Source organism: Prenolepis imparis, unplaced genomic scaffold (assembly GCF_030444845.1).
Source record: "Prenolepis imparis isolate NDT839.2.m4 unplaced genomic scaffold, iyPreImpa1.0 SCAF_8, whole genome shotgun sequence".
NCBI classification, from domain to species: domain Eukaryota; kingdom Metazoa; phylum Arthropoda; class Insecta; order Hymenoptera; family Formicidae; genus Prenolepis; species Prenolepis imparis.
In genome coordinates this window covers 13852998-13875087 of record NW_028141166.1, presented here as the reverse complement: position 1 = coordinate 13875087, position 22090 = coordinate 13852998, and the positions used below count along the sequence as shown (strand labels likewise).

The window sequence follows — 22090 nt, the reverse complement described above, 5'->3', positions numbered from 1 at the left end:
ATTAACATTGATGCCATGACCTTTCGGATCAATTTCCGTATTTCTCCGAAATTTCGTAAATGTTACGAAATAGAAGATAAACATGTATAAATGTGAATAGAGGATTAACAAATTTATATTTGCCCCTTGACTTACTTATTATCTCTATATATATATCTTATGTATCTTATTAGGGAAAATTTATGAGAGAAAGAAAGAAGTTTAATTTATATAGGAAAAAAAAAATAAAAATTTCTCTGAGGTTTTGCAAGATGCAAAAGAAGCAATGGATGATATCGTTACATTGATTTATGATAAATTGGAGATGCAAAATAAAAAAATTCACGCGCGAGATAATTGATCAATTTCATTATTCCAATCTTTGGATTTAATCTTAATGTTTCGTTGGGGGCCCTCGAAGTTTGCAGAAGTAAAATCGATGTGCATCCGCGACTAATTTCTTGCACGACCCACTTCGGCCGAAGCGGCTTTGCCACTTGACTCACGAACGGCGACTTACGTGCTCGTCCGGATCACGGGAACGATTATGCAATCGTGCCATTAGCGCACGCGACGCCGAGGCTGAAAGTAAGAGTCTCCCCTTCGCCTCGCCGAGAAAGATCGTGCTGCCGTAAAATCCACTTCCCCTTTCGCCCGTTTTCCACAGACTCTCGGCACGGGTCTGTCCTTTCGCTTCCTTTATTTATCCCGCCGCACCTCTTCGCCTTGACTCGCGAAACTATTCCTTTTAAGACAATTACGCGGAACGAACACGATGTTTTGCATCCTTCGTTAAAAAGTATTGTACTATAAAGATCTTAAGATCACGAACACCAGAGCGTAACGTGGGAAGGCTGATAGTTGCTTAAATGTCAGAGCTTCGATGGATTTTAAATGATTCGAGATTGAAAAAGCTTGTTTTTTTAAGATAAATTATGGAACATCTCTTATTTTAATAGACATTTAACTTGACATTTAATTAATTGATAGGAAATTAGATTTCTAATCGTTGTGAACACTATGATATTTAAGATTCAAGGAAACAGGTCAGATTTCGCGCGCGCATTTAATTATGTTCGAATATTCAATGAGAAATTATGAAATTTAATTTATTAGTTTAAATTAAAAACTTGACTTTTATAATAGTAACATCATATTAATGAAACTAATAATTTTTGTAATTGTCACCATCATGTTTATCCGTCGTGTGTTTAGTAATTCTGTTACGAAATTTTCTATCACCTAATTACATTGGTGAGAGGATCTCAAGTCAGTTATTTGACATTTTATATGATATTTACTTCATTTTTTAAACGAGTTGCCAATGCATATTTATAGTGTTAAATGATGCAATTAGAATAAAGAAAATTTCCATGTTTAGAAAAATGTCTTGAAATTTTTAGAAATTTATAATGGATTTAAATAATAAGTTTATTATTTAAATCCATTTAGTTTATGATGTTTGAAAGATTTATATATTTAAAAATACATATAAAAATTATATATATGAAAAGTATATATACGATTAAAATATAATATTTAACAGAATCTGTGTTTACGTAACGAATGAATATTTTTATATTAATTATTATCAATTGTAAATTTAAATTTTTTAGTATGTCTTATATTGCCTTCAGAATCTATCTAGAAAGGAACGGCACTTCCCTCAACTATTTTCAGCTACAGTAACCGGTAAAGTAGCTTGGCACTTTTACATTTGCTGCTATAATAAAGATATTCTAACAAATCTCTGACTGAATGGAATAATTTCGTTAAATCACAAAGTACTAAAATATTATCTCTTTGGTGATGCTCTCTCCGAACATTTTATATGAGATCTAATACTTTAAAATAAGTTAATAATTACAAATAATAAATGTCTTATACAATAGTATAGAAATTAATATAAAAAACATAAAAAAACATATTTTTATTACATTATTATAATCCTGAAACATATATAATATATGCGTATTTTCATTAAAATTTTCATTTCGATTCTTTATCTGTACATTTCTATCATCTGTTGATAGCTTAATGTGTGTTCGTAAAATTCATTTCATACATACTGTGAGAGAAATACTCTCTCTATCAGCTGTAGTTACTGTAGATCGTTACTATTTAAGCAACAATTTAACTTCAAAATTAATAGACATTAAATTGCATTGTGTGAACACTTGATAAGTGAAAGTAATGATGCAAACGCATCATGATCCACTTTGCACCCTTGGGGATTATGCGTTTGATATTTGCAGAGGGTGATTTATTGCAATTGCTATCGTAAATGATAATTTGTTGTAATTTTAAGCCTAGAATATATAATGAGACTATCAGTGATCTTATAGTTTAAAATATTTATATCAATTTGTTACTCTCGAAACAGCACATCTTTCTTTGGAAAATAGTAAATAAGATTTATACGTCATAAGCTCTTTTTGGAAATTCAGTATTCTTAAACAGCTTTTTATAATAAAATCCATGATTTTTGAAAAAAGGCTGATTTTACAAAAGCATGCAATATGTATATTGCTATTTATATATATCTAATAATACAATGTATAGCTAATAAATTAAATTACGAATAATTACATTTTAATTTATTAGCTATTGCTCATTGATTATTATTATTATTATTGGTCATTATTGTGCTCATTGCATATAATTATACATATTTGTGATCGGTTATTATACGTCATAGGATCATGTTAGTGTTCTAGAATTAAGCAGGCGCAGGCGACACAATTAGAAAATTAAATAACAGATATAATCTCTCAGAACAGTGTCGCTTCCTATTACTAAAATATGTCGTCTTTGCTATCTTATATGCACTAGAAAGCATGTACATCTACCAACGTAGCGAACTCGAGAGAGTGAAGGTAAAACCTATATATTAAAGATGTAAGAAAGTTTACGAGCGTACAAAACACGTAGTTCCGTCATTATTAAGAGGACACTAATTATGAACAGAAGTTTATGTACGAAGTCAATTAGCATTAATCTATAGATATTGCAATTTTAATAACGTTTGATTTACGGATCTTCCTCTCTTCCTCTTTGAAAATAAATTGCCAACTTGTTAGTGGTGTTTATAAGCATACTTACGTCTGAATAAATTTAAGATTCTAACCGCAGCATGTCAAACGACTATAATTAAAGAAGTATATTGAAATATATTCTTCTCACGTATAATTAATCACGCAAGACTAACTTTTTAACTAGCCAGCCATCGTATGTCAGGAAAATTATTATTACTATAACATTTGCTGTGTAATTTAAAGGCTTATTTTAAGCAGATCTTTCAGTAAATTATGCGCAGTGAATATACCATCTCTTCACGTTTATCGCCCGATAAATCTCCTATTTATGTCATAATCTAGATATCCGGAAGCGTGAAGTACCTTCAAAGCCTACCGCGCGCTTCCGTTCTCGACTTCCTCATTCAACACGAGTATAACGAATTCTCGCAAATACTCATTTAGATGAATCTTAATGTTTGATGAATTTTCTCGCGTTACAAGCCATTTATGAGCGCGGATTTTTTCCACACTACACTGCGTTTCTCCTGGCCTATGCATCTTTGATGAAAAACTCGTCCTATCAGACGATAAACTCTCTCTCTCTCTCTCTCTCTCTATATATATATATATATATATATATATATATATATATATATATATATATTTGCGATTTATTTTGAAAAAGTGCGAACAATATTTGCGAGATCGCGAGCAACGACGTGTGGATTGTACAGCTAATTACAACATGCGGTTGCTGTCGAGCATTAAATATTTGACACGCAAACGCGTTGAAAAATGATAATGAAGATCGGTGAACCACGGATCACGATTAGGATCGCGTGCACATTCGCGCGAAATTCATGTAAATAAACGACGTAAAGCAATGCGAACATTATTTTCTCCTTGCGATGGTGTTGGAAAATTCATCTTACATTCTCTATCATATACGATCGCATTTCAAAATGCATTTAAAATGCAAATTTAAATGCCTCACAACACACACCAGTATTTCTTCTTTATCTTTCTTATTTAGCACAAGTGTTTTACAATATTAATTTTGAGTGAATAGAAATAAGAGATTCAGATAATATATGTTTACGTTTACTACAATCGGTTTAAGTGGCCCAACATGCAATTCAATTAAAAACGACCATTAACAAACGATTTATATAATTTAGATAATATCAATATTATGTAAACTCCGTCATATTATTTTTAGATATTAAAAATAACTGAGTTTGTAATATAACTCAATATCGATGAAAATGTTTACGTAATTTGAAATTAATCAGTGCACGTTTATAGCAACGTTTACTTCACTATTTTAATCACCGAATATAATCATAATTTTTGAAAAGATATTACATGACTACTTTATTAGCGATTGCCGTAACTAATCTTTCGATAGCAAGTTTCCGTATCGATGTAAAAAGGTCTTTGACACTTTTCACTTTCTGTACAGAACGTTATCTTGACGAAGCGGCGATGCATAGCAACAAATTCTAGTTTACCGGGTTTGGATTCGTTTCCAAGTGACCGGTTATATGTTTGCGGAAATAATCAATTCGCCATGCATTATAATAGTAATACACGAGTAATACAGACTTCAGTATAAAGATAATTGAAAGACGACTGAAAAATAATTGAGTTACTTTTACTTATTTTTGGAAAATCGCTTCTGACATTTGATTTCAATGAAAACAATTTTCTTTGTGAGTTTTTTGGATTTGGTTGTTTTTTAATTGACGATTTTTTAAATCAAATTTTTATCAAATTATAATAGTTTTTATTCTGTTGTTTTATGCAACAATGTCTATCGTTTCTCAAGATCATGGTCAGGAAAAGCGTTCGAGAGAGGAATGTCAACATTCCATAAAAGAAGCGAGCGATTCTTGCTACCGGAACAATAAATAAATGTCATTCCCTTTACAAGTAAAGCTATTGGAATTAGCGCGTGCTAGTGTTTTTCCAGCTGATTTTTGCTGTTCCAAAAAAGACAGTTTCACTCGCGCGAGTAATGAGTAACGAAACGCGAAAGTGTTATCCCCTCTTGAAGAAGGCATTGCGTGCACCTCTAGATCAGTAAGAACAACGCATTTGTGGCAACGTTATATATAAGATGGTAAAAGTATGCAACTGATCTATTTACTCTTAACTCGAGCAAGGTGCTTGAAGATTTCTCCCAAGAGATTGTTCTATTATCTCGTTCAAGATGAGACATGTGGTACGTTATTATGCTGTTGAAAACGTTTAGTAATTTTTTGTGATAATAAGTGTTAAAACTATGTCTGTGCAAAATTTTTCTTTTGAACAGTGCTTGTGTCAAATTTCTTTTAAAATAAAAAAAATAAAATTTTGTTAAAGTGCGGTAGAAATTCTTATCCTTATCATAATCTGTTTTATTCTTTCTACTTTCTACTTTTTGCAATCTTGTGATATTATTTTTGTAATATATGTATATACGCAACGTTATGTATTTAAAAGTATATACATATATTGAAATAGTAGAATTTGCTATGAAAAAGAGTTTATGTTAGAAAAAAAACTTTTCAAGAGCAAATCGAAACTTCTGCTTTTAATGTTATTAAATTTTTTATTTTACAAAAATTGTTATATACATAAATAAAATAGAGTAAATATTTTTAACTGTATTTTTAATTTTGTGTCTTCAAACTTGATGCAATAATTTTCTAGGAAAAAAATAATTTTTTTGACTGATTCAAATGTAGATTTATATCCTCTCTTTTTTTAAATAATTAATTTAATTTATATTTTATTTAAATAATTCACACAAAATATGTTATTAAAATATTACTTTTATTTTTACAATTAAACTTTTACCTTTAGAAAAAGAATGTAGATATATAAGTAACAATGTTTTTAAATAGTTTTATTTATTTTGCACCTAAAAAATGCAATAGATTTATAAAATTATTTGGGTTTTGCTACTTGCAGGAATACGCGATTTTAATTTCATTCTTTGTGACTATGGTGTCAACTTCTTTAATTCACAACAACTTTAATAAATATGTATATAAGTACGGTAATCTTCCTGCAGCACAACAAAGATATCAATATATACCTTTTCACATAAGGCACAATAGAGCCAATATTGGAGAAGGAAATACTTATATGAACGATATGAATGTACAAAAGAACAAATTAGGTCAATCAAAAGATAATAAATGTAAGTATCTGATATGTTTTTGATAAAGTTAATGATGTAAGAGCTAACACATTCGTTCATTTACATTGCAATACCTTTTTTAGATGACTTAAAATTTGGTAATTAAAATTTGATAAAGATAGTAAGCACGGAATATTAAATAAGTTTTAATGCAAATATTAAATTATTTTTATATAATTATACTTTATTATTTTATTATTTAAATTGACTTATTTAATATGTAACTATCTTTTTATATATGTCATCTTTTTATATGTCATAATTAATTTAAAAATAAATTAAATAAAATCTGTACAAAAAGGATGATTAATATGATAATAAATATATTAAAAGATAATTACTAAAGATAATTAATTAATAATAATTTCAGTTTCAGAATCTCATGTTGTATATTTTAAAAATGAACCTAAAAATGAGTACGAATTGCCAAAGAATTACGGTCATGAATCGAATGGCGGAGGAGGCGAACAAATCATACACGATAATAAAGTATTAGGTCATCATGTATACGAGAACGGACATAAAACCATAACGATTTTAAAGAAAATCGCAGTACCGTATCCCGTAGAGAAAACTATCCGATATCCCGTGATTAAGAAAATATCGTATCCAGTTAAAGTGCCCATTGTGCAACCGTACGCGGTTGAAAAGAAAATACCTCATCCAGTGAAGGTTCTCGTCAAAGTTCCCGTTAAAATTCCGCGACCGGTACCAGTCATCAAAAAGATTCCGTATCCGATTAAGGTACCAGTGGATCGTCTTGTCCCGGTTAAGATATACGTACCGAAACCGTATCCTATCGAGAAGAAGATACATTATGAAGTAAAGGTCCCGGTACCAGATCCATTTCCTATAGAACGAAAGATACCGGTACCGGTGAAGGTCCCGGTACACGTACCTCAGCCGTATCCAGTTGAGAAAGTCGTTCATTATCCTGTGAAAATCGCGGTGGATAAACCGATACCGGTTCCAGTACCAAAGCCATATCCGATACTGATCACGAAGCCGGTTCCGTATCCTATCGAGAAATCGATTCCTATCCCGGTCAAAGTGCATGTAGAGAGACCGGTACCAGTTCCGGTTGACAAGCCGGTATTGGTCAAGGTAAAGATTCCCGTACCAGCACCGTATCCGGTCGAGAAAAAGGTACCGTATTTTGTAGAAAAATTCGTACCTGTACCGATAAAGGTACCAGTGGAGAGGCTTATACCGATTAACGTGAACAAAGCGGTCGAATATCACATCGAAAAACCTATTCCTTATCCGGTTAAGATACCAGTCGTGGTGCCAATAGATGAGCAACAAATGGAGCATAAGAGAGCATGGTATACTAAATACGAAAAATATGATCATTCATGAAAATAAATTATTCAGTAGACGTTAATAGAATCGTAGCTGCTAGAGGCTTTGTGAAATGATTAATTTTTGTCAAACTGTAAATATGTAATTTGACGATCGAAAAAACATAATTTACAGGCAAATTTTTAATATAAAGTATAAAACTTTAATTTTAAAAATATAAAACTATTAATAAATAATATAGTTGAGTATTTATGACTTTTCTTGAGTGTTTAGTGATTTCTTGAAGAGAAATTTATTTACTATACATATGAATTTTTTTATTTGAAATGCATGTGTATAAAGTCACATAAAGTATCTTTTATAATTTTTTATTACATCTTTTGTTTTGTATATTGTTATTATATTTTATTTACAGTATGACGGAATTTTATTCTGATTATAGTACATATTTTTGCCACAAAATATTGTAAGCTGTGAAAATAAATAATTGTTGTTGAATAAATTAATTTTCCTAAACAAACCTAATCACTATATTTCAAATTCTAAATATATGTAGTATAATTAAAATAATTTTATGTAGTTAATCAACCTAACTTTTATTTTTGATTGCTATCACTTAACAGTTTTACCCAAACAATTAACGCGTAAAAGAGCAAGGTAATTAAAGATAGGAACTCGTATTAGAATGTAGTCTAATAAATGCCGACAATTAACTTCTTGCAACATTCATTTAAAGTATCTCTCGAGTCAATCATTAAAGTCTCTCCTTGTCGTTGATTTAATTCCAGTCACTTTCGCCGCGTCGTAATTACAGTGAGACGAGAAATGTCAGGATGTAATTGATTTCTATAAAACAACAGTCGTTCAACGACATTGACCGTGATTCTGATTACGGAATGTCTATTTCTTCCGCAATCCCATAAGAAGTAGATTGCACATAGCGTAAGTATATTCGTAATATATATCATAAAAATTATTATCAAATTAAATTTTTAAAATAATAAGTTAATCTAATTTTTTTTACTACGATATTAATTATTAATTACTCTTTTTTTATTTTATAAATTCTAAATGTATATGAAAATATACAAAGTCTAAAAAATTAGTACTTTGTTAAAAATGTGTTGAATATATGAAATATGCACATATATTATAAATATACATATATGATTCTCTTCTTAATTCTGTAATAATCTTTTCATCTTAAAGTAGAGAAACATCAGTTGTAATGAGAAATGCTGAGTAATGAAAAATAGATTTATAATACAAATTTAATTAAAAATCTGAACTTTCAATGATTATCATAAATATGTATACACGTTATATACACTTTTACTAGAGAAAAGATGCTGTTTTCTTGCAAAAAATTTAAGTTATACTGGTTGTAAATTTATAATTTACATGTAATCTGTTGTATCTTTTATTTATATATTTATGCGTATGATTGAAATACACTTGTATTTATAAATCAATATATATTATAGACAGAGAAAGACATTTGAACTATTATGTACTTTAGATTTTTTTTGCGAAACACTTCCAGGTGTGGAATAGAATCTACAGTTAATGTTCTTATACGCGAAGCAATTACAGACATGTTGCTCTTATATCATATTATGGTTTTCTTTACGGTGACTGCAAAATTTACGAAATAAATGATTATAGTTCGCGTAATAAGTATATCCAAAGCGGCTCATGTTACGATTTCACTTATTGTTAGATTCTTCCGCGTTATAAATGTACGGCTAGGCGTGATTTACGTATATAATATTTGAGAAATTATAATTATATTAAGATCATGATGAACAAACGTATGCGCGACACGCATTTTTACTATACACTGTTAATATGGGAAAAATGAAAGCGACAAAATAAATGGCGCTTAGCTGGAGCTGTCATTGTTCGAATGACGAAAGGTTTTTTTCTTCGATTATATCTCCGGGAAGTATCAGAAGAAAGTTTCGAGAAGCGTGTAAGTTAAGTGGTGTACAACTGCTACCAAAGTGGGAAAGTTTTGTGCAGCTTCGAGAAGGTAAAATATGTGGAGAGCACTTTTACACCGGTTTCGGTTTCACTAGTGTTACTGATCCGAGAAATTCGATCGAATTATTTAATTTGCTATAAAAGAAAGTGTCGATTGTATCGTATCGAGCGATACACATGTTATTTGTTTGTAACAAAAGAGACACATAGTTTTCTTTGCATGAATGAGTTAATAGAAAAGTTTTATCGTATCGAGTTAGCTAACGATTTTGCTGTAAATAAAGTGATTATTTAATACATAGTATGAGCAATAGACTATTAATCTTATTATCCATTATTATTTATAATCTATTATTGTAAACTAAGTATTTTTATATAAAAAATTTTTTTATGAGATAAGCATTAATTTTTATCAATAAAACTTGATGCAAACAAAACATATTAAAATTTTTTAAATAGAAATTTTTATATTTGTTTTAGAACAAGCTTTTATATTTGTTTTAGAACGACAACTCTTGATTCAAGCTGTTTACGCATTTCGCGTTTTGTCTTAACTTTAAATAGCATGATAGCATATGGTTTATGCTTTAATTTTTATATTCTATTTCTTCGAATGAACGGCATTTACAGTCACAAAACAATGATGATCGTTTAAGCGTAGATAATTGTCACGAATAAGGCTATAAAGGTTCTGCAAGGCTATAAAGGTCTAACTGGTTGAACTGGCGAAAGTGGTCTACGATGTATAAATAATAGTAAGGCATCTTGCCGTTTAAATTCAGTGTAGGTTGATCTATCGCCTTGCTCGCAAAGGCATTATCATGGGACATGAGGTAAATACTTAGACTTTATATTTATAGCATTATTATTAATTTTTCTTTGATAATAAATGCCAATTTATTCGGTCTAAATCCGTACGACTAAGTTGATTATGATTATTTTATATCGAATTAAATATTTAGAGATATTTGATTAAAAATATAACATATTTTTTTCAAAATAAAGAATGTAAGGATACTTTACTTCAACAAAGGTAGAATAAATTTGACATTTATTATAAAAGAAAAATTAATAATAATATATAGAGTCAAACATTTATCTAATGCTCCATGATGATTTGATTAATGATTATCAATTTGAAAATATCTATAGTATACTTTTATAGTTATAACATATTATAGTTATAACATATTTCTTTAAACAGTGGCCGTGTTTTATAGCATTTCTGTGTCTCGGTGTCGCTCTTACATCGTCAGCTAGTCGTAGAGAAGAACTCGAAAGAGCCGCGGAGCTCGCAGTGGAAAAAGCAGCTGAAAGGGCAGCCGAGAGGGCAGTGGAGAAGGCCCTCGACAATGGAAATATTACTACGGAATCCGAGATTATTCGCGAGTCCTATTCCTATGTCAGAAAAGATCCGCGAAAAGAGAAAAAGGAGTATGACAGATACAAACCAGTGAATGATGAAGAGGAGTCAGAAGAAGATGCGGACAATTGGAGCACATATTCACAAAGTTCAAGATTCGCACCTCAAGATATGAGAGCTAGAAACTTTCGTGCATGGTCTAGAATCGATTTCGGAAACACGTCGGATATTAAGAGAAGATTTCCGAGAAGCAAATGGTCCCTTGAGGATATCGAGGATAAATCGAACGAGGAAATTGTGATTGTGGAGAAGAAGATACCGGTACCCGTGACGGTCGAGAAGAAGATTCCATATCCTATCTACGAGCATGTTCCGTACGAAATTAAAGTACCCGTACCGCAACCTTATACGGTGGAGAAAAAGGTGCCTTACCCGGTGAAGGTCTATGTAAATGTACCCGTCGAAGTGCCAGAACCTTATTACGTCGAGAAACAAGTTCCTTACGCTGTGAAGATCGACAATCCCGTGCCGTATAAAGTCGAAGTACCGATACCGCAGCCGTACACGATTGAGAAAAGGATTCCGGTAGAAGTAAAAGTGCCGGTACCACAGCCATATACTGTCGACAAGCCGGTACCCTACAAGGTCAAAGTACCGGTCAAGGTACCGACCCCGTACGAGGTCGAGAAGAAAGTAGCGGTACCAGTGAAGGTCACCGTCGACCGACCATATCCGGTACCAGTGCCGAAACCGTATCCAGTAGAGATTACTAGACCGTATCCCGTGGAAGTGCCTAAACCATATCCAATAAAAATCAAAGTACCTGTAGAGAAACCATATCCAGTGCCGGTGGAGAGGCCAGTTCCGGTAACCATCAAATTCCCGGATCCTCGACCGTATATCGTGGAGAAACCCGTGCCGATAGAGGTAATAAAACCTTATTCCGTTCCGATCAAAGTACCAGTAGATAAATATTACGAGGTGTACGGAGCAAGGCCGTTACTTGTTCCGGTGAAGAAGCCTTTTCCCTATATCGTACAAGAACCGGTTCCCGTCAAGCTTGGTTGGAAGAATCAAGATGATACGAACAAGGAAGATCTCATAGAAAGCGAAAACGCCAAGAATGAATGGCAACGATCGCAATCATTAGATCACGAATCATTCAAGCGATAATAAGATATTTGTATTGTATGCCACAAATAATTTATCGTATTAATATTGAGAGAAAGAGACATATTGATTTATATGATAATCGATAGCTTTATATAAATTTAAAATATTAAATATATATTTTTTATTATACTCGAGATTATCGTTTTTTTATCTACAAAAAAATTGTTATATTTTTGTTAATTCAATTAGCGATATTATTTTTCGTTGTTCAATTAGCGATATTATTTTTTTTTCAAGTGAATGTAAGTTTCAAAAAGTTACGAATTTTTAATTATTTAAATAATCATATTATTAACTTTTGAATTAGTAAATAAAAATCAAGTGTAATTATGTAACATGAGAAATTTTCTATTAGTAGATTCATTAATTTATGAATAATTAAATTTTCCTCTTAAGTCTAAACGACTTATGTATGAATAAAGTTGAAAAATGAAATATATAACTAAAACTATTTTCCTAATTAGTCATTATTTCTTTATTTGCAAGAGAGAATATGAATGATCGTAAAACTGTCGTAATAAAAACGCTTTTGTCATAAAATGTACATCGAATATTGAACATTCCTTATTAATGACATCTCGTTTTAACGTAATTCAAATAAAGAAATTATATAAATTTTGCGCTAGGTACAGATATGTTTATATATGCATGCTCTTGTTAATTAATGAAAATTGCAATTGTGTCAGTATCATCAAGAATATTTAGAAATCTTAACTGTATTTTGTGGCCGACTTGTTGAGCATTTATTTACTTTTGTTCTCCTTCAGCAATAATTGGTTTCGTTTACTGCTTGTTCTTTTTTTTTTCGCTATATAGCTCCATCAGAATGTAGCTTACAGAGATATGTATCTACCTTTGAATATCAAATTAAGAATTAAGAATTTAGGCAAGAACTGAATTCTATATAAATATATTTTCAACGGTTTAATTGAACAGTATAAATTTCATTTGATTGATTTTTATAGTTTATCTGCCAATATTTCTTTTCATATGAAAAAATTATTAAGAGAAATTATTCCATCTCTGAATCCAATTTTTTATATAGTTCTATTTTTCACTTCTAAATAGCTAAAAAAATATTAAATTAAATTTCTTGATTAAAATTTTTGCTTTTCTTTCTTGTTACTTTCTATCGTTAATGTACATAAGCAATAATCTTATTAGCATATCTCTTAATTGCGACGAGTAATTAAGAATTCTCCGTACATTCTCTACAAACACAATTACGCTCATTATCGCCGTAGGGTCCTAAATATTATTCCTGGATACCGTTTTCTTCCATTGTTTGTCCGAGGCTAGTGTTTCTTCTTATTCCCAGTCGCAAAAATCGGAAATTTACCGTACAACGCACCTAGTAAATGGCACATTATAATGCGGTCGATCACATCAGCGGCACATTCTAGAATTTATATCCTCTTTTTGCATCGCGCCGTCTGACTCTATCTCTCTTTCTCTCCTGTCCTCGATTTTTTCACTTATTTCTCTCCTCCTACCCGGTTCTCCCTCTCGCTCTCTCCCTCGGATCGCAGGAGAGACCGTTAGGTGTCCGTCGTCGTGTTCCTCGTCTCGGCCGAGAGAACCCGTATATGAAGCCTGCGCGCTCGTCCTTCCGTGGGGACCGGATACGGAGAGGGAGAGTCCTGCTGGACTGCGATATACTAGCGAGAAACTTCCTCGAGATATAAAACGGAAGGAGGAAGAGGGAATTTGGAAAGAGAAGGGAGATGATAGTAGGGTAGGAATGGAAACGTATCCAATGGCGTAGGTGAACGAGGCTAAACAGGATCAATCATTACGTACAAACTTCAACACAGAAGAGCGTAAAACGAAATTAAAACTCTCCACTAAATCTTAGAATATTTTCTTTGCAATTGTGTTGATTCTTTTGGCAGAGAATTCTCTCACTCGTCACAATGTTTCGCAATTTTCCATTTATTTTTAAACATTTCCTTAAAGCTTAAGCGTCTACTTATTTTGAACGAAAACTAATTATGAAATAGTTCTTTTACGATAAATATATATTATATTATGTATTCTCTTGATTTTTTGAACATCGCTGTTAATAACTTCCGGTGTTCAATTTTCCACGGTTGCTACACAGTTAGATACGATTATGGAAGCACCGATGTTTGTGTGCCTAGAATTTATAAAAAAGAAAAAAAATGCCATAACGCTGCGTATGTACGTCGGGCGAACGCCAGACGCGTGTTTCACTTTTCCGCGAGAGCGCAGAGGGGCTCGCTTAATACGCGTTGGGGGAAAGCGGACTATAAAGACGGTGGTATCTTGGGGGGAAACATCCAGTAAAGTCTGGGCTTTAACCAGATCGTGAGAGACCTGGTAGACATGAGAATTTTGGTAAGTCACACAACGGGCGAAATTAGTTTCAATTGGTTTTGCAAATTAGATCGACTTAGCTTTCTTGCTTACATCATATCTTCCAGTTTAAGATTTCATTTGAAGTAAATGTTTCTAATGGCTGTGCATTTTTTAAAAATCAAATTTATCAATATTTTTCTTTGATGCAATTCGTGTCAAAGGCGTGATAAAATTCACGATCAAAGAACAAAAATCGAGAGGTCAGTGTTTTATATAATCCGTGGCATATCATCCGAAACATTATTAAAACGATGACTGTGATCTAGCGCGTGAATAGTATTCCTTCATGCTTCAAGAGATAAAGCATCGATGCCGTAAGCGGCTGACATAATCAATACGGCGTTTCTATCGATTGCAGTTTCTCACGCTATTAGCGGGGCTGCTGGCCTTGGCCGTGTGCGAGAAGGAGAAGCAGATCGCGACTAAGAAGATTGCGTCAAGCGAGAATGCCGAAGGCGAGGAGAAGAAACAGGATAAGCGCGGCTTGAGTCATATCGAGGGAGATTACGGGGGACACGACGAGGGCGGTTTCGGCGGCGGCGATTACGGCGGGGGCGATTACGGCGGTGGTCACGACCTTGGCGGACACATCGGCGGTGGAGACAGCGGCGGTGGAGACATCGGCGGTCACGACCTTGGTGGATACGGCGGTGGCGACGGCGGTGGCGACGGCGGTGGTTATGCCGGTGGTTACGGCGGTGGTTACGGCGGTGGCGACGACGGCGGCAAGATCAAACAGATCACGATCGTGAAGACCGAAAAGGTACCCTATCCGGTCGAGAAGAAGGTTCACTACCCGGTGGAGAAGGAGGTACCGTATCCCGTTAAAGTACCCGTACCGCAGCCGTATCCGATCGAGAAAAAGATACCGGTACCGGTGAAGGTATTCGTGAAGGTGCCGATTCACGTACCGCAGCCGTATCCCGTCGAGAAGAAGGTGCCCTATCCTGTACACATACCGGTAGAGAGACCAGTGCCCTACAAGGTATACGTGCCCCAGCCGTATCCGGTGGAGAAGAAAATACCGTATCCGGTGAAGGTACCAGTGCCTCAACCGTTCCCCGTGGAAAAGCCCGTTCCGTACACCATCAAGGTCCCGGTACACGTGCCGCAACCCTTCCCCGTGGAAAAACCGGTACCGTACCCGGTGACAGTGCCCGTCGACCGACCTTATCCAGTACACATAGTTAAACCGTATCCGGTCCCCGTCGAGAAGCCGGTGCCCTATCCGGTAGAGAAGAAGGTACCCTATCCGGTCAAAGTGCACGTAGAACGACCGGTGGCCGTACCCGTGGAGAAGCCCGTGCCCGTTCACGTTAAGGTACCGGTACCGGCGCCGTATCCGGTGGAGAAACCGGTACCCGTCCCGGTCGAGAAGCCTGTGCCCTACGCCGTAAAAGTGCCTTACGAACGACCCGTGCCGGTCCACGTAACGAGGCCGGTGGCTGTGACGGTACCTAAACCGGTACCGTATCCCGTCAAAGTGCCGGTGGCGGTACCAGTGCACGGTCACCACTACGGTTCTTCCGGGGGTGATTACGAGTCCAGCTTCGGGGGACACTCGGGATATTAGTATTAAAAAAAGCGTGACGGTGGAGGATTTTTCGCTTGTTTCACAAAAAAATTAATACGCTCGAAAGAGGATAAAGAAATATAAATAGCTGCCGCTAAAGAGAATTTGTTAACTCGACTGATCAACATCTCGATCGAAATGTATATATAGTGTATATATTCGGAAATCATAGATCATTAGTGAATTAACGCGTAAGGAAAAAAAAATAGAAAATTCTCCACTGCATCGCACGAGCGGACGTATTGGCACCTATGTACTTATTACGGAACACATCTCGATAATATTTTCTCTGTCAACATTTGTCAACGCATTCGCACTCGACGAGAAAATAATGTAGAGAAACAATGTGATTCGTAAAACGCGTTTGACGGCTGATTTTTCATTCACTCGGGAGAGAAGTTAACGAAGCGTTTCCTTTGCAAATGCGAGTCCGCGAGTGAAGGAAACGCGGACGTATGTATTTATTTTATTAACTTAGCAGAGTATCGTCCTCTCTCTCACCGCGGATTCCGACGAGAGAGAGAGAGAGAGAGAGAGAGAGAGAAATGAGTTTGCAGAACAGCCGTCTTTTGTGTGAAAAAGAATTTTTTCAGGTGCCACAAGTCCGCATAGACAGCGCACTAACGATTTCCTTAGATATTATATATTATCGACTCTTACATATCCGTGAACACACACTGCTATTGTGTGTTTCTTTCGTAATATGTAACATATGTCTTTTATAATATTGTACGATGTCTTTCGCTTCTTTTTAATAAAAAAACCAAAGAGCAAAAAACGACACAGTCTTGAGAAAAATTCATTCTATTTTGCCATACATATATATATATATATATACAGAAAAGCCTGAATTGATTTGCGCTTATCTTTATATATGCTTTGTCCTTCTTCAATAAATTTCACACTATGCAATTTACAACTCTTGTATACTCCTTTCCCGTGAGAGCGAGAAAGTTAAGTTATGTATTAAAACCCAAAATCGATCAATCGAGATATGTTTATTTTTTTTTTATTTGATCGATAAATTGTATGATATAGATCGAATGTGCATTACGAGATAGACTTTTCCGCGTGCATTTTTCCTATCGGCATCAATATCCTTGAACTTCATGCAGCGTGACGAATTATTTATTTATCTTCGATCGCGCGGGAATGTTCCTTTGTGACGGAGGTGATTGTACGACTTCTTGTTCCGGCAGAGAATAAGAAAAAGTAGAGCGGGCGAAAGTCATTCTCGCGATTTCGGCCGCTGAATTATACCCGGAAAATTCGTGCCCGATAATTAGCGCCGCAAAAGCCCCCTATATGCGTAATTAATCTCGTGTATACGGTCGATGAAAATGGAACTTTCTTTTTTCTAGCATGACTAACGAAGAAAAGAGCGTATACGTAACACTTCCGATTCGATAATATCAGCGTCTTGTTCTGCCTCGTGATCTATCATTTGGCATGTGGTTAGGTTCTCAAGCATTATATCTAATTCAAACGCGTATCGTTTTAGCTACAACGCGTAACGATATAGTCGGAGAAAGGATTCCCCGTCTTTCTCTCTCTTTCTCCTGATCTGCCAATGAGTAAATCATAAGAGGAGGAGATCGCGAGATCGAAAGTGAAATCGTTGATCTCGTGCATAAAGCACGCGGGTGCGGAAAATTGTTCGCAACGTAGGATTTTATTCGCTTCGTATTGGAAACTTCACGTACGAAAGTACATTTCAAATATAACAGGTGTTTTATCGAGTTAACAAGATAAAATAATAACATATCCTATAAAATGTATGTATATGTATTATCCAGGATGTTAAATAGTATGATTGCAAAAGTACTCTTCTCTTCCTGTCATTATTATCAAATTTTTCCTACCTACCTAATTTTAATTACAGTGATTGTCATAATTACTGAGATCGTCAAAGGAGATAAAAAATTAGACACACCAGCTAATAATAATTCTTATGCAAGACAATCGATTATTATGAGTGCGAAATTCATATTTAGAGAAGAAATGTGCACGAAATAAAGTTGAAATACAAAACGGTACTTACCGTATGTACGGGATGTTGGCCGGGATGTGATACTTGGCACCTGGATCGAAATCATCCTCGGATCTGAGTACCGGAGGTTTCGTCCCCGCGTATTGCTCCATCAGTCTATGCCAATGACAATTGTATTCCTCCCTGTTGACGTAGCCGCGAGCAACGTCCCATCGCCATCTGTCCATCGCGATGCTGAAAGGTAGCATCACGAGTTTGTCCATTGCCAAGGAAAAGAGGTAGTTGATATCCGCGGAACGCTCGTCGATGAATTTGTTCGCCAGACCCAGAGTTTGCAGGTGACGTGGCGTCGCGACGCTCAAAGCGACAGTCTCGCCGACCGCCTCGTGAAATCCTGATAATTATATAATTAATATAATTATTAACAAGATGATAACCAAGTAAAAAAATAGGCAAAGGCCATAATCTGTTTTCTTCGAGAGATTATTATAAAACAATATATGTAGCTATATAGTAGATTTATAATAATGAACATCAACAATGTCAGTTTATAGACTTCTTTTTAAATTATGACAAAATGTGCGATAAAGCCAATGTCTTATTAATGCGCGAGTTACAATTGTCTAGAAATTTTCTTTATGATTTATAATGTATCCTGCAGTGTGTGTTGTTCTTTAACATTTGCAGACGCTTTGAAGGAGTTGGAATGTTTGATAACCGAACGGTGAAAGTCGACGTCAGATGAAACAGATGGCTTGTCGCTGAGTTCCGTCTATGATTATTGCAAAGTTTCTCGAGGTTCTCCGGTCTATGCGGACAGCCCGGCGGCTTTTTGCGCACGATGTAATTTAGTGCTAACCAGGATGTAATTACAGTTTTGCACCGATAACTCGAGCGTGGCAGATGATGCTGATTATTTCTCTTTTTATCACATTTCCTTATGCAAATCGTACTCGACGATCGAAAATATAATTAATAGAAACAATTTCATAACTCGGTATTAGCGTTATAATTAGGCAATTCCCATTGTAAATGGGAAATAAAGATGGAAAGAGAGATAAAAAACATGTGTAATACAAAAATAATTATATAAAAGTGGCAAGACAAAATTTACATCCTGGATAAAAATTACGTACGCATAAATAAAATTTGTTTGAACGGGGATAATAATTAAAAAATAATTCTATATCTCACGTGTATAAATAACGCGGATTTTACAAGCGGATGAAAGCGACAACCCGTCTTTCGCGAGAGAGATCGCTCGCAGATTTTATGCGAAATCGATCGGAGGCAAGGCTATGTCTGCGAAGCTGTTCTCGTTGCTTCGAAAACAATCTGTGTGTTCCGGTACAAGGCGAATGACCGGGCCTGGCCGACCGGCCGGCCGTTGCGACGGTGAAAGCGCGATTGCACTGTAATAAAAATATTTTAACATCCGACGCCAATGTACGCGAGTAACATCCACTCGCCTATTCGCGAGTAGAGTAATGCGCAGCACACACCTCGAGCGTATCGCTCCTCGCTCTCGCTTTCGCGTTATTAGCTGTAAAAGCACTACAAGTCGTAGGCCGTGCCTACCGGAAGTCGGCTTAGGAACGAACGAATGCGTTTACGTAATGCGTGTCGTTTGTCCGATGTGTTGTATGCCATCATCGCTTTACTCATTTCCATCCTATTATCTTATAATCCGTCGCGGGGATTTTTTTCTTCCTAGTATGATGCAATTCTCATTATTGCACTCGTGATAAAAATCAGCGACGTTAACAGTAGACGTTGGCGTATCGCATTTTATATATAAAATTGTAGTAATATAGCTTTATGACAATGCTAGAGCCTTCTTTTATGTTTATCTATTTATCACGAAAAAAAAACAATATATAATTTTGGTTTTGCATTTAACTTGATGACTATATTCCATTGCAAGAAAATTTGTTTTCTACTATGTGATTTGTTTTACTCTTCATTTTATCCGTTTCTTAATTTTTTTATTTTATTAAAATTTATGTATTATTATCTGATAAATTTAAATTTAAATTTATACGAAATACAAAATATAAAAATATAAAAATATATAATTTTATGTACATGTTTTGGCCATATACATATATATGGCACAATACATGTATTTATTTAATATCCTAATTCTTATAGAAAATATGCAGAAGAGCATTAAAAATTATAGATGTATTCTTATACCTGGATTAGCGCCATCACGAAATTCGCGAGGTAGACCGCTGTACCGTAAGAAATACTGAATGTGTGCCATCTCATGATGTAAAGTTATCAGATCCTTCATTGTCACTTTTGTACACATCTTAATCCTAAAATTATATAAAAAAAAATATTAAAAATTTATTTCTTTACGTTTTATAATTAATATGAGTTTAATATTTATTTATAAAAGTATTTAAGATACTTTCAATAGATTATGTTTTTTATATTATTATATGATTTACGTTGTTTATATGTTATACATGTATATATTGACAAGTGGGTTTACCTATAATCTAAACGATTGCAAAAGTCCCACGCAGAGGCTTGACAGATTAGTGGACGGTCACCTGGGTCGGCGATTACACTTCCGGCCCAGAATTCTGGCGGCATAGCGCTCAAGTTCAAGGACAGATAAAATTCTTCAGCCACACGAATCATGTCGATGGGTGTATAGCCCTACGCATTATAATATGCAATTTTTTAAAATCAAAATTAACTATATATTTAACAATTATTGGTGTTGATTACATACACGCGCTATGTATAATAACACACATGAAATAAAATATTTATTATGAAATTAGAAAAGTAAAGAGAGAGATTTTACTTGAGCTTGCATTTCCGGCGTGACATCAGGATATGTTTTTCCGGGATATGGTAGAGTAACATCCAAGAGATTGGTCCAAGATTGTCCCCATATGTTACCTATAATCAAAATAATATATAATAATATAGTTACATAATAATAAATATAATATTTACATTTTTAAATAATTTACTAATATTTAGAAATTATGGGCGATTATTTATAAAAATAATTATATCTGAGTTTTATATCTATAGTATTGAAATAATATAATATATAACGTTGCTTTTACCGAGGATATGAGATGGAAGAGGCGCATGTCCGCCGATTTTTTCGGGACCATAGAGATCTCTCAACTTTCTGCGAACATAAGCGTGCAGTTCTTCGTAAAGTGGACGTATCATTTCCCAAACTTCGTCAATATCTTGTTGGAAATTGGGAGACTGATAAGGAAACATCCAATATTCAGCGGCATCCGTAAAATCTATAAAAAATAATGTATAAGCATTTCTATGCACTTATAATATTTGTAACATCTAGTCAGTGTCATTGTTATTTAATGCATAACTTAATTAACGATACATGTGACAATTAAATTATTTGTTGATAAGTTTATTTCAACATCGCAAATTTTATTTAATTCGTCGTATCTTTATGTCGGCCACGAATTAAGTAAACTTACTATTCAATCTTGCAGCATCATTGTTCAGCGTCATGAGCTGTTGATATAGATCCTTAATCGGTGTACCGCTTCGTCTTCTCCATTCGGTCCAGACGTATTGCAGTTCATCCCAGTCTCGACTCTTCGCCATAATTTGCGAGATATCTATAATAACAGACGAAAAATGTAATCGAATGTTAAAATTCATATTTTTTACGTTGCTACCTTATCCGAGATTTTCTGAGATTGTCGAATATCTTTCGACTGGCGTTCATGTTTTAGTATCCGCGGAAAAATTGATCTGCAATTCTTTTTCTTGACTTTAGGAGCATACATTGGAATCGGTTTTACATAGCACGAAAGTATTACTGGACATAAAATGATGGCGACATAACATTCATTTGTACAGATTTATGTGTCGGATCGTAAATTTCTGAATCGAGTCGCGTAAATTTACCTATCCTCTTTCGGTCAAAACCCAAGTTACGCGGCTAATTAACATTTCGCGGCATATGCGAGATGCAAGACGTAATTAAATTCCAATAAATCGTATTTAACTGCGTATTCGCTTAATTAATTAATTATTCGCTTTCTACACGTGGCACGCGTGCGCACGCTCTACTGTATCTCGAAATGATTATTTATTTCGTGTCTAAATGGGCGTGCATACGGATTTACATTGC

General features: G+C 34.5%; 4 protein-coding genes across 4 annotated transcripts in view; 3 read left to right on the top strand and 1 right to left on the bottom strand.

Annotated features, from left to right (window-relative positions):
• Positions 1-22090, top strand: part of Wat (worker-enriched antennal transcript) — a 142634-nt gene that overhangs the window by 78205 nt on the left and 42339 nt on the right. The window lies entirely within an intron of this gene.
• Ance-3 (angiotensin-converting enzyme Ance-3) overlaps positions 1-22090 on the bottom strand; it is a 50728-nt gene that overhangs the window by 22876 nt on the left and 5762 nt on the right. The window contains exons 5-10 of the mRNA XM_083043621.1: positions 21429-21572; positions 21039-21230; positions 20768-20865; positions 20447-20616; positions 20143-20267; positions 17998-18340 (exon numbers count right to left, since the gene is read on the bottom strand). Coding sequence (XP_082899747.1) covers positions 17998-18340; positions 20143-20267; positions 20447-20616; positions 20768-20865; positions 21039-21230; positions 21429-21572 — 1072 coding nt within the window. The remainder of the gene's footprint in view (positions 1-17997; positions 18341-20142; positions 20268-20446; positions 20617-20767; positions 20866-21038; positions 21231-21428; positions 21573-22090) is intronic.
• Positions 5209-7604, top strand: LOC145939847 (uncharacterized). Its single transcript, XM_083044470.1, has 3 exons — positions 5209-5220; positions 5952-6183; positions 6554-7604. The coding sequence occupies exons 1-3, from the start codon at positions 5209-5211 to the stop codon at positions 7540-7542; spliced, it is 1233 nt and encodes a 410-aa protein (XP_082900596.1). The 3' UTR covers positions 7543-7604.
• On the top strand, positions 10645-16712 carry LOC145939587 (uncharacterized). The gene is made up of 2 exons (XM_083044018.1): positions 10645-11758; positions 14742-16712. Exons 1-2 carry the CDS (start codon positions 11003-11005, stop codon positions 15954-15956), a joined length of 1971 nt encoding a protein of 656 aa, XP_082900144.1. The 5' UTR covers positions 10645-11002; the 3' UTR covers positions 15957-16712.

Excerpts from the sequence above, each read along its gene's own strand:
- LOC145939587 (XM_083044018.1), top strand. The coding sequence starts at position 11,003 with ATGAGAGCTAGAAACTTTCGTGCATGGTCTAGAATCGATTTCGGAAAC. Across the intron at positions 11,759-14,741 it reads AGAAACCCGTGCCGATAGAG|TTTCTCACGCTATTAGCGGG; the intron begins GTAATAAAACCT and ends TATCGATTGCAG.
- LOC145939847 (XM_083044470.1), top strand. Across the intron at positions 6,184-6,553 it reads TCAATCAAAAGATAATAAAT|TTTCAGAATCTCATGTTGTA; the intron begins GTAAGTATCTGA and ends TAATAATTTCAG.